The sequence below is a fragment of the Melopsittacus undulatus genome, chromosome 11 (assembly GCF_012275295.1).
Source record: "Melopsittacus undulatus isolate bMelUnd1 chromosome 11, bMelUnd1.mat.Z, whole genome shotgun sequence".
NCBI classification, from domain to species: Eukaryota; Metazoa; Chordata; class Aves; order Psittaciformes; family Psittaculidae; genus Melopsittacus; species Melopsittacus undulatus.
Window position 1 is genome coordinate 15,364,402 of NC_047537.1, and position 12,161 is coordinate 15,376,562.

A 12,161-nucleotide genomic window follows, 5' to 3' on the forward strand; every position below is an offset into this window, starting at 1 on the left:
CTGGTTTGATGACCGAATGACCAAGCTTGTAAGTGACTGGAGTCAGTTCAAGACTTTGCCTTTCAGTGTATGGTACTCAGCGACTTGCTCTGTTAGCCTAGAAAATAAAAGGACAGGGGAGAGGAGGAGTGGACACTACGGGCTTATGATCATTCTGTTCTGAATGCAGGAGAGAGGAAGGCATCTACTAGGAGTAACTGACTGTCTTTTGTTTCTCCCTCCTTTCCCAGCAGTGCCACTGGCAACCATTCTTGCAATGTTGGAGATGGCACAAAGTACAATGATACAGACAAGTGCTGGGGGCCAATTCGACGGATTGATGCTTACAGACTGTATCTGGTGAGTTTCTGAAACTGGAATCACCATTATTCCCATTGAAACTTTGCTTCTAGTGAACAGGGATTTTTTCCTGTAGAGACAATGTGGCTCAAGTGAAAACAGAGGTGTGAAGCTCTTCGTGCAGTCTGACCTTTTTGGCCACATACCCCCTCTTTATTCTTGGTGACATGGCTGTCTTTTAATTTGGTGGCCATCAGAAGATCCTGAGTTTAAGCAGAGTTCTGTCTTACTGTTGTGTAGTTTTATATTGCTTAAGCAGGTGATGTGTACATGCCAAAGGGTGGGATTTTTTCCAGTGGCTGGCTAAGTAATTGTCGCTTGGAGGTAATTGTTGTCAATAGACTGGAGTATATTAAACTCTCTTGAGTGCATTCTTTTTGTGAATCAAACTGTTTGTGCTGCAAGAGAATCTGCTTCCTGAGAGATGGTGAAACAACCAACTTAACATCATCCAGTGCTGTATGGTGCTTTAGCAATAACTTTGTCTAGCTTAGCATTGTCTATTGCTGTGGTTCTATTGTGAAACCAAGCTTTTTCCCAAAGGATGATAAACTGCTTCTCTTGAGCTTGGGCATGGTTGAGTGCTCATACCTGAAGACAGATGTTAGTAGGGCAAAAGGAGAAGAGGGAGGTGTGCAGGTGCTGCATGGTGGGGCTTCTGTTAAGGGTCCCAGTGAGAATTCTAGGGAAAAAAAATGACTATGGCCATGTGTGTACAGAGCAATGCAGGGGTACAGGGTATCGGAAGCAATTTTGCAACTAGTGCATTTTAGACATTCGGGGAATCACATCTTCCAGTGCACTTGTCCCAGCGTTATTGCAAAAAGAAGAGCTGGGCCTCGGGAATATTAGTGAATGTCAAAGCCTAGTTAATTATTGAAGAGAAATATTATTGCTTTATTAAATTGTGTCTTAGTCTGTTTCTTTAAAACTTCCAGGAGATGGAAGATTTCCTTCCCGCATTTCAATAACTCTCTCTGGCCCAGCAGAAGGAGCTAGTCAGAAAAGGCAGACAGACATTAATTACTGCCTGCATCTCTCAGATATTATGTCTATAATTCATGAAGATAATTGTTGTTAGGACTTGGGAAAAAAATAAATGAAGGCTGTGTAAGCATTAGACTTGCTGCCTGTGTACATAGCTCTCAGAGGAGCTTTTCCCTCTGCCTGTCTGCTTGTATGGCTTTGGAGAATAAATATCTGCAAAGGCTTTGGCAGTGGTTAATCCTTCACTGCTCAGAAATTGAGATGAGTGGTTTGGTGCTTTTCTCTTGCCCCTCTTAGATGTAGATAGGGATTGTCTGGGAGAGAACACAGAACCGTAGAATGGTTTGGGTTGGAAAGGACCTTAAGATCATCCAGTTCCAGCCCCCTGCCATGGGCAAGGACATCTCACACTAAACCATATCACCCAAGGCATTCACCACTTCTTTGGGTACCCTGTGCCAGTGCCTCACCACCCTCACAATAAAGAACTTCTTCCTTTTATCTAACCTGAGCTTCCCCTGTTTAAATTTAAACCCATCACCTCGTGTCCTGTCACTGCAATCCCTGATGAAGAGCCCCTCTCTGGTATCCTTGTAGGCCCCCTGCAGATACTAGAACATACCAGTCTGTGGTGGGTTACTGGAGGGGGATGATTCCCACATTCACTATTTTCAGGACCCTGCTGGGTGTTGGCATGACCTCCAAGTTGTGCTTTTCCATTAAGGTCTCTAATGCCTCTTCCTGGATGAGTATGGGAATAAACTGGGATTTGTTCTACCTCCAGCTCTGCTGGTCCCACTCCCTGTTTGACTTGTGTAGTTTTATTCTCTAGAAAACGATGATGATGGCTTCCCTTGAGAGGGATATCAAACATTCAGACCATAGTACTGATGCTGGCTTTAGGTCTGGGCTGCCTCTGCAGTGACTGTGCTGATTAATATGTTCCCTGTCCTGTCAGCAATGTGAACTAGTGAGCAGTACTTTGAGCTCTTACGCTTTGAGAGAAGTCTGGGGGTGAGAGGATGGGGGTAGGAAGTTACTTGACTTCAAGCAAAAGATTTTATAGTAAAACACTGTAATTATCTCTGAAAATTTTATCCAAGCTTCTTCTGTATAGAAGTGGAGTTTTAAACTTGCAAGAAAAGCTGAAACCTGCCTGTCTGCAGGGAAAAGGCAACATGAAAATGAGGAGGGGTGAGATGCATCAGGAGCGTAGCTATTCCCTTGATCCCAGGAGATCATACCCATAGAGAACTTGCTCTGTTTTCTTGACTTTGTTACTTTTTGAATACTTGCTTGATGGAATAATTTAGGTTCCATGTTCCAGTGGACAAACAAGGTCTCTTTTTGCAGGCTGTGTTCCCCTCTGGCAAGGGGACAGATGGACACTGTGATCCCAAAAGAAAGCAGCTGAGTTTTTGGATCAGTCCTCTTGTCCTAGATGCCCGCCTCTAGTTTTCTCACGTCATCTTAGTAATGTATTTAGGTCTAAGTCACTTTTAGGAACAAGACTGGGGGCACCTAACTAGAACCTCTTGCCCACTACAGTGAAGCACATCTGCAGATGTAGTGCTACGTTTCTTACTCTGTGCATGACCCCGCCGAAAGCCTTTTTTTGGACTTCTAAGGAGAAATAATCTATTTGAGGTTTTCTGGGAAAATGGTGCCAATGGGAGCTCTCTCGTGCCAAGTACCACCAGTCTGCCAAAGGTCTGTGCTGCTTTCCTCCTGTCGATTCTTTCTCTCCCAGCACTGCTCTTTTCAACAAAGCCCATTTCAAACATTGACTGTTTGAGCTGGGGGTGGAAAGGGGCATAATGACTGATGTAAAAATCCTATTTCACGCTTTATTGTCCAAAAAGGCCTCTGGAAGCTGTGTCTGCTCTGAGCACTGTGAATGGAAGCTGAAAACTCTGTACATAATGAGAATATTTAGACAGATTAAATTCTTCTCTTGAGACTTGCTTGTCTGAGCAGCATCTTTATTGCTACTCCAAAATCTCACACCTAAGCGTGACTGCGGAGTCTTCAGAGACCACTAGGCCCCTATTAACCTTTGTCTGAACAAATGGTTGTCTTGCTGCTTGTTTGTAAATTGCCTTGTAAAATAAAGGCTTGCAAAACAAATAAGTGAAGGCAAGTGCAGGAAATACTGAAATAGGCTTTCACTCCTGTCCCATCATTTGCTGCTAACATTTGCCCCTTCTTTGGGACTGTAGGAGTAAAATCTTACAGGTTGAGATTAGATCAGTCCAATAACTGAAGTACAATATAAAACTATTATGAATAATAGTAATAAGGGATATAGCAAGGGGAAATAATATAAAACTAAAAGGGGAAGGAAAAAACAATAAACACAAGTGATGCACAATGCAATTGCTCACCACCCACTGATGGACACCCAGTCTGACCCAAGCAATGACCTGACCCTCCTGGCTGACTCCCCCCAGTTTACATCCTGGGCATGATGTGATGTGGTATGGAATACCCCTTTGGCTGTCCTGGCTGTGCTCCCTCCCATCTTCCTGTGCTCCTCCTCACTGTCAGTGCATGAGAGACTGAAAGATCCTTGATGAGAGTAAGCAGCACTGAGCAACAACTCAACAATCAGTGTTATCCTCAGACTAAATCCAAAACACAGCACTGCACCAGCAACTAGGAAGGAGAAAAATCACTGTTACAGCTGAACCCAGACACTGTGCTGTTCAGTGCCTTTGAGGGCAAGACCATGCAGGGCGAATTGGCTGGAAGCAAGGCCTGTGTTAGAAGGCCCTGCGACCTTGTTGAAGGCAAGCACTGATTACCGTTAAAGCGGATCGATGGCTCTCTATCTTTGCTTCAGATCTCTCACCATGCTGTCATGTCCTCAACAGCTGAAGTGACTCCCAAGTGCCTTGGCTGTCTCGATGGCAATGCTAAGGACAGGGTCAAGTTTTCTGCATGCAGAATTCATGCTTCAATGCAAGTTGTTTTATCAGCTTGCTGTAAAGTTGGTTTGGCGTCTTCTGTATAGACTGTGGGGAAGAGGCAGTGGATTGAAGTTTCAGATCTTTCATCATAACACTTTCTTGTCTCTGTTCCAGTGATGCAGGAATGTGACATGATAGTCCCTGTTTCTAGAAAGCAGCTATGAGATAAATATGAGATTAAATCCTGGGGATCAACAGCCATTTGGAGTGTCTGATCCAAAATGCATTCATGACCTGGCACATGGTGCTTCTCTTCTGCACCAGGGCAGCCAATGTAGCTAAAATCTCAGCCCTCCTCTTCTGGCAGTTTGGGGCATGGTGCCTTCCCACTATGGAAAGGAAATGGCTTTAAACTATCAGGGGGAGCCATACGCCTTTCAGAAGAGGCACTGGCACAGGTACTCCTGGTAGCCTGGCTCTGTAGTGTGTCGAAGCTACCAGGTGCATCTGTTCTGTCTGAGTCTCTGCTGGGTTTTTAGCTGATTGGGAAAGGGCCGTGGCATCCGCTTTTGCCGGTTCACAGATGCTGCAGCATCGCAGGCAGCCCAGCGGGTGCGGGCCGAGCGAAGATGGGAGCACAGATGGTTTAATGGAGATTATCCCAGTTGGAAACGTGCTTGTGCAGTGAATAAAACGAGTGGGCTTGCAGGCACTTACCATTCCTCTTCAGGAGGGGACAATGTCACCCCGGCCCGCCGCTCTGATCACAACACCCAGTGACCAGAGCAGGGCTGGGCTGTGGCTGCAGGAGGCTGTGCAGGGGGGTGAGGAGGTAGTCTGAGGACACACATACAGTTGCTCAGTGCCAGCAAATGCAAAGGCTGAACTGATAAGTGTTGATGTAGATCCCGACTGCCTCGGTGCGGTGCTGCTTTCCTGGCCCTTGTCGGCTGTAGGGCTGTGCTCTGTGCTGCTGGTGTACATGCTCTGCTTCCCTCCTCAGCATTTGTCCTTCCTGACTGTGCTGCGTGTTGTGCGCACCCCCTGCTCCGGGTAAAGGTACCTGTGGTGTTTGCTATCAAAATGCATCTTTCCAAATACATTTGCCTGCTCTAGGGGAGTTTGATGGGCTTGTGCAGTGCATGAGACTCTTGTAGCCTCTCTGTGATTGCCTTTTGGTCTCTGGGCTTTTTTTGTGGGTGTTTTTTGTGTTTTATTTATTAACCTTCCACCAGTGATACGATGGGAGCCCCCATGGCAGTGTTTGAACATCCGTGCTACATCTAAGCTGTCTCTTGCTAACTGGGACTTGAAGAGCTGGAGCAGTGCTGCCAGCAGAGCGCTTCTCCCAAGGACACCCAGGTTCGCTCCTCTTGTTCCCTCTGCAGCAAGTGCTTTTCCTCTGCCCTGCCTTCCTCAGCTGTGCCCTGCAGCAGCATCCGGTAATAAATGGGTCACAGCTGCTGTCTCCTGGATATTTATTCTTACAGGTCTCAGTGTCTAGGGACCTTGAGAACCGGTGGTGGGAAGGTACCTGCTTCAGGAGCAGGGAGAGCTCATTTCACACTCATCAATCAGAAGGGTTTGGGGTTCTTGCCCTGGGCTCCCAGAGTGAGCCAGAGAAGCTGATAGGACCCTCACATCTGCTGGTGTGAAGCCATCGTCTTGCTTAAATAAATTGCATAAACTGTAGCATTATTATGTTCCAGGTTCCCCCAGCTTTGCAGTAAGGATGCAGCAGGACTGGGGAACTATTAGCATGTCACCCTGCATATCCTGTAAGAAGTTATTCCTGGTAAGACTTCCTTGCCAAAGATATTGCGTTATCTTCCTTAACACAAATGCTCTGATGTGTTTTATTATGATGCTCGTATAGAAATAGAAACAAATGCAGCAAAAAAAGGCAGCTGCTGCTTCTGAAAACCTTCAAAAGAGGGGAAAAGCCTCTCAAAGCTCCAGAATATTATACCATTTCTGTATGTACAGGCACCTGAGTTTTGAGCCACTGCTGTGGCAAGAGAAGAATTAGTACTGCATTAAACATAAATATCAGTAGCCCTAACTGTTTGTTACAGGTGCCTCTGAAATACAGCTTTGCTTGGCTAAAAGCCCAGTCTCAGGGGCTCATTGGAGTCTTCTCATAGCTCTTATCTAAGTCAGCTCCCCAAAAGTAAGTTGTATTAATTGCTGCTTTGCTCTGAAGTGGCTGAAGAAGGACAGGAGCCGAGTTCACGTCAAATAAATGGTGTCTGGGACGGCAAGGCAATTCTCAGCTTGCTTTATTGTGAAACTAATAAGGTAGCAATTGGCACACAGCCTCGTTAATATGGCATAAATTCTGCCTTGTTCATCCCGGTTCATTCTTCTCCTGTGGGCTTGTCAATAAATTCTTTCGATTGCTCACTTGTCATATGCCTGTGAGAGATTAAACCAGCTCTTTTGGAGCTTCCCACACCCCTTGTGTTTCCTAATGCAAAAGGAACTTCACATACTAACTGTCCTTGTGAGTAAGAGGTTTTTCCTGGCTAAAAGAGAGGCAGACAAGTGCAGTGTTGCAAAAGTAGGATATAAACGTGTAGTAGTGACCTAAGAGCAGGAGCTCAGCTTCTGGTGTGTGATTTTTACCTTGTTTTCCTTGTAACTGATGGCATTTTGAGTCAAAGGAAGATCAGCCAGAAGGCAAGGCTCCCTGCTGCTAGGGCTGGGTAGAAGTCAGCCTCTGATGCAATAGTGAAGCTGCTTCAATCCATGGTCTCACAGTTGCTAACTTTAAAGGATTAGCTTGTCTCTTCACTGGAAAATCAATAGTGCAGGGGACTGGAATATGTTTTCTCCAGAGCTGAGAAGTGCTTTTTTTCCTTAAGCAAAGCTTGGGTTACTTTGTCACTTCGGTGCTGAGCTTTTCCAAAGGGCCAGTGCTTCCCCTCTGAAACCTCCAGTTGTTGCAAGGGCTGTATAGAAGGGAAAGATGATGTTGGTCGTGTGCCTGGCCATATGTGCTTCAGGTATGAGCCCTTAACTGAAGCAAGGTGAATGATGTGATGGGCCATTGGTGAGTTAAGGTGCACTTGACTTCCCTATAGAAGAATATCTTGCACACTTCAGTGCTTGGGTTTTATGTGATGATGGATGGTGGGCACAAAGCAAGGCAGGTATGTGAACTGGGCACAGAAGTGGCTCTAGGTGTATCTCTGCTTTTGTGCACTTCCTACAGGTATGAACTCACAAGGGGTGTTTATTGGGCTCAAGCTCTAGCCCCTGCTGCTCAGCAAGGCTGAGAGGCTTGCTGCTGCTTTGCCTCAGTAAAGCTGTCCTCTGGAGTAAGCTCACTTGGGCAGCAAGGCACCAAAGCTGACACTGTTCTCTTCCTATTGGAAACCAATCTCTCTCAAGCTGGGCAGGTGTCAGAACAGATATCTCTTTGTGATCACCCACTCACCACTCCAAGCTGTAAAGGTTTAAAAAGAGCCTTCCCAAATCCCTTTCTTTGACTCGACTGTTCCAGCAGGCTCGCAGACCTTTCATTTCATAAGTAATAAATGCATTTCCCCCTGTGCAGTGTTATTCTGGGTAGTGGTAGTGACAGCATCCTAGAAACCACAGTTGGAGAACACCTGTTAAGTCAGCTGAGCACTCCCCTGGGAGATGCAATACAAGCCTTTATCTCAACAGCATCTTTCCTAGTACTTAGTTCAGTGCTTTACCACCAATTTTGGTTTTAAACAGAGGTCTGACTTTGCTGCCTGCCTCATCAGCATTTTCCTTCACTAACACAGCAGTCTTGATCTCTCCTCCTCTGAAATCATCATCAGTTCCCTAACATACAGGTAGGAAGCACTAGGGCTGCAGAACTGTGCAGTCAGTGCCCATCTGAATGTTACCAGAGGCTGTGGAGAAAAGAGCTCTGGACAAACTCCTAAATAATTCTGCAACTTCTTAACATCCTCCTAAATTGTGCTTTCTGTCTGGGTGAGATCACTGACACTCTTGTCCAAAAATGTGTATTTTTGGACTACATCAGCAAATCCCACATGTGGCTCATGCTTCTGTAAGCAGGACTATAAATACAGATAATGCAGCTGGGATTTATCTTGTAAGTTGAAGTCGATATAATGCTCTCAGGCAGAGCTGATCTCCGCAGCCTGTTGCACCAGTTTGGTGTGTGTTGTACTGGGGAGCCAAAGGAAGGAGGCTGGGAGCAAGCAGGCACCCTGCTAACCCCAGGCTATGAGGCTTGATCTCTTGCTTTTGTTCTGCTGCAAGGTAATTAGAGTGTGGGACATTTCCTTTGCTTCAAAGCAACCTGCCTGTGACATAGTGAATGGAATAACGCTGTTCTGAAGCTGTATCCTCCAGGAATTGTTTGAAACAACTGAGATGTTTGTGTGAGGAAAATTAAATGGAAAGCAACTACATAGTGGTGGAGGTGCTATGTGTGAGGGGTTAGTGGCCTTCAGGAGCAGTCATCCTTGCTGAACCCGAGTAGCTCCTAACCCTATCAGTTTGTAGCTTGGTGTGTTTCCAGGGCCCTCAGTGCATCTGTGTCATGCTGGTCCATGTCTCCCTCACTTGGTGCTGTCTCTCCCAGGGGCTTCTGTAGTCCATGTCAATACTGTTGTAGCTGCCAAGAGAGGCTATGAATATGTAGGAATTATGGTCAGTGCCTGTGTATAATGATGATACCCTCACATTTTGTTGGAGGGAACCCATTAATCTCTCATACCATGCTAATAAATTGGAGAGGTGAGGAACAACTCCTCCGGGTCACCCAGTGTCAGGCTCTTGTTCCATAGCCTCTGGGAGGTCAAAGCAAGCTGGTGGAGGTGGGTACAGCCAGCCCTGGCTCTGCAGCTCCTCTGCTGTCCTTCCAAGTATCACAAAGCAACCATTCAGCTCTCCTGCGTCTCTATCCACTTTGCTGCTTCCCTCCTGCTTGTTCGGATGCAATTAGGAGATGCAGGATAAGGGGGAGCCAGGGGTCAAGGAGGCAGCAAAGTGATTACAAGATGCTGCAAATGGCTGTGCCATAAACACTCCAATGATGAAAAATTAGATACCAGTCACCTCGGGGTTATTGCTGGCCTCCATCTTTCTGTTGTGAAAAATGATAATGGAAGTATATTTACCCCAGAGAGTGCAAGCTTGCTGCTGGCTGTGATCCTGCACTCCCCAGGTGTGCCAGGGACTGCAATCCATGCTCTGAATGACTTTCTGAAATCACTTCTGCCTGGATTTCTTTGCTTTAACAGGAAGAACCACTAGTTTTGCAGGGTGTTCTTTCCCAGGTGGAAAGTTCTGGTGCTCTGAGATGGGTCAGCTCTGCAACAGGCTGCAGGCCTGAGTTAGGATGGGGAGAGGAGAGCAGCACCCTCCTGTACTGCCTTGGCTTTCCAGGGCTTCATATGGAGGTTCTGGGTATGTTGAATGCCCAGCAACATCATAGCTTGCAAGGACATCCATTGGGACAAGTACACTTGTTTAGCTGATGGGCAGTCAAAATCCAAAGCTGGTGCTGGATTAGAGCCTTTGGAAATCTCTAGATCCAGTTAAAGTCAGTAGCTTTGGGGATACCCTTTAAGACAGGGCTACAGCATTGGTGGGTAAGGAAAGAGCAGCTGATGTTATCTACCTGGACATTTGATGATGTTCCACATGACTTCCTTGTCTTTAAACTGGAGAGACATGGATTTGACAAGTGGACCACTCTGTGGATCAGGAATTAGTTGGATGGTTATATTCGAAGTGTTGCAGTCAACAGCTTGATGTCCAAGTGGAGACTGGTGACAAGCAGTGTTTCTAAGGGGTCAGTACTGGCACCAGTGCTGTTCAGCATCTTTGATACATGGGCAGTGGGATTGATGCAAGTTTGCTGATGACAGCAATCTGTGTGGTGCTATGTATGTGTATGGTGTCAATGACACCCTGGAGTTCTTAGTTCTTGGAGGCTGTCTCCTCCCTGCCTGAAGGCACTGGGGAGAGAGATGGGTGAGGACTCCTTGGTGCCAGCAATGTGCTTCATGTGAGTTATGACTCTAAACCTCTGCCAGGTGTCCTGAGAGCAGCATGTTAATTACTGGAGCTGCTGTGGTAGCAGATGCCTGCTGTAGTCAAAGTGGAACTGCCCTTGTTTCTTTATCTATAAATACTCCTTGTGGGATGTCTGGCGGTTGTCTCCTCCCTTCATTGTGACTTCTTGACTCTACAGGGGACCTGGAGGTTAAATTCCCCCTTGCCTTCAACTTCTGTTGAGCAATCCTTGTTCCCTGCCTGGTTTATCTCTTTCCAACCAATTCTAAGAGCTTCATAATAGCTTATTTGCTGATAACTTGCTGCCTGTCAGCATGGCCTCTGCTGCAGCCCTGCCTCCAGCCTTAAGACACTGTGGGTCTTCAGCTTTACTTGTTTTTTTCAGCTCTCTAAAATTCTCCTTCCTGAACAATTTGGGCTCCTCTCATGGATTTATATTTATACTGCCCACTGCAAGGGGTAAAGCTTTACCAACGAAAGCTTGGATCACCACCTTCACTCATGTGCCATCTGGCTCTCTAGCTTGAGATATGAGCTCATGCAGGACAGAAACGTGGCCTTGTCACCTAAGTAGAGCAGAGGAGAGATGGCAGAGAGGGCACCACATTGCACTTGAGACCCTTCTGCCTGGCTGTGTTTTGGCTGAAAAGCACTGAAGCCCTGGCACGAGCAACTGGAGGCTGTTGCTGGTAGCACAGCACTTGCCACCAATTGAAGTGGGTGCACAGATTCTATCAGAGGCTTCAGGTAGCTCTGAAATGTTATAACGCTCTGCTTTCCTTAACTACAAATCCCAAATGGGAGTGGGGAAAGCACCTTGTGTTTAATATTTCTCTCCGGAGTCACCCCTAAAAATTCCTCAAGGATGTGAATAGGAACACAAATAGTAGTTAATAAGAAATTACTCTACTGAAGATGATGTCTGGTTCAAGCTTCCAGCCAGGAATAAAACCTCTGACCTGTGTCAGTGCTGGTAAATCAAGTTTTGCTTTTTCCTTCCTAGACATCTCTTTAGACACACTCCAGAGGAGAGCAGCTGAGGTGGGAACAGAGCAGCCAGTCCCTGCTTCTCCTGACGTCTTGTTTGCTCAGTGTCCATGCACAGCCAGGTTTTGTTGGATGATTTTGTGCCTCCCTCCTGGTGCTCATCTGGGTTGTGAAATAGCTCTGAGCTCAGGGACCTCCTGCAGAAGCAGAACGGGTGTCAGCATTACCACTCCTGACAGCATGTATGAAATGTCTGCTTCTTCCTATCCTGCTCAAGGAGACTTTCCTTGTGTCTGAGCACTGCATCAAGCAAAGCTTCCTCTGGGAGGTGCTTGTTCAGTCAAGCTCCTGTCTTCTTGTTGGTATCCTGCTTTGCTGTGGGAATGCTGCATAGCCCTGTATAAAGCACTCAACCCTCAACTTTCCAGCCAAAGCCTACTAAAGAGAGAGATCCATTTTGTTAAATCAGTAACTTTCTCTTTAAATGTCAGCTTGCTTCCCATTAGAGGAGACTTATTTGCTGTACTCTCTCATGGGAGAGGGGTACTACTGCTCAACAGTGGTGAACATCAATATCTGCAGAAGTGGAGTTGATGCTATCCTAAAATGAAGTTGATCTGAGATACTGGTATTTCTTCTATCAAGGGGAAGCAAGAGCCTCCAAGGAAGGATTTAGTTTGGGGTGAGTTCTGATTTTGAATGAGGGTGAGGAAGGCTGGGAGGAGGAGGAGGAGGAGAGGAAAAGGAAGGGTGGCTGGGGCCTCAGTCCAAAGGGAGATATTTAAGGAGTGACAAGACCACTTTACCATCTTCTCATTAAAACATATCCATGTCCTAATATCTGATATTAGCTTTGCATTGCTATGATAGCCCTGTGCCACATAAATACATTTATTAAACTCTCAAACTCTT

At 46.3% G+C, this 12,161-nt stretch overlaps 1 protein-coding gene across 2 annotated transcripts in view; it reads left to right on the plus strand.

The window, feature by feature from the left end:
* The window catches only part of TMEM104 (transmembrane protein 104), a 43,285-nt gene that overhangs the window by 11,708 nt on the left and 19,416 nt on the right, over positions 1-12,161 (plus strand). Inside the window, exon 8 of one of the 2 annotated variants that reach the window (XM_031044832.2) lies at positions 231-339. In XM_031044832.2, the coding sequence (XP_030900692.1) occupies positions 231-339 (109 nt within the window). The remainder of the gene's footprint in view (positions 1-230; positions 340-12,161) is intronic. The other variant, XM_031044833.2, reaches the window with a different exon arrangement.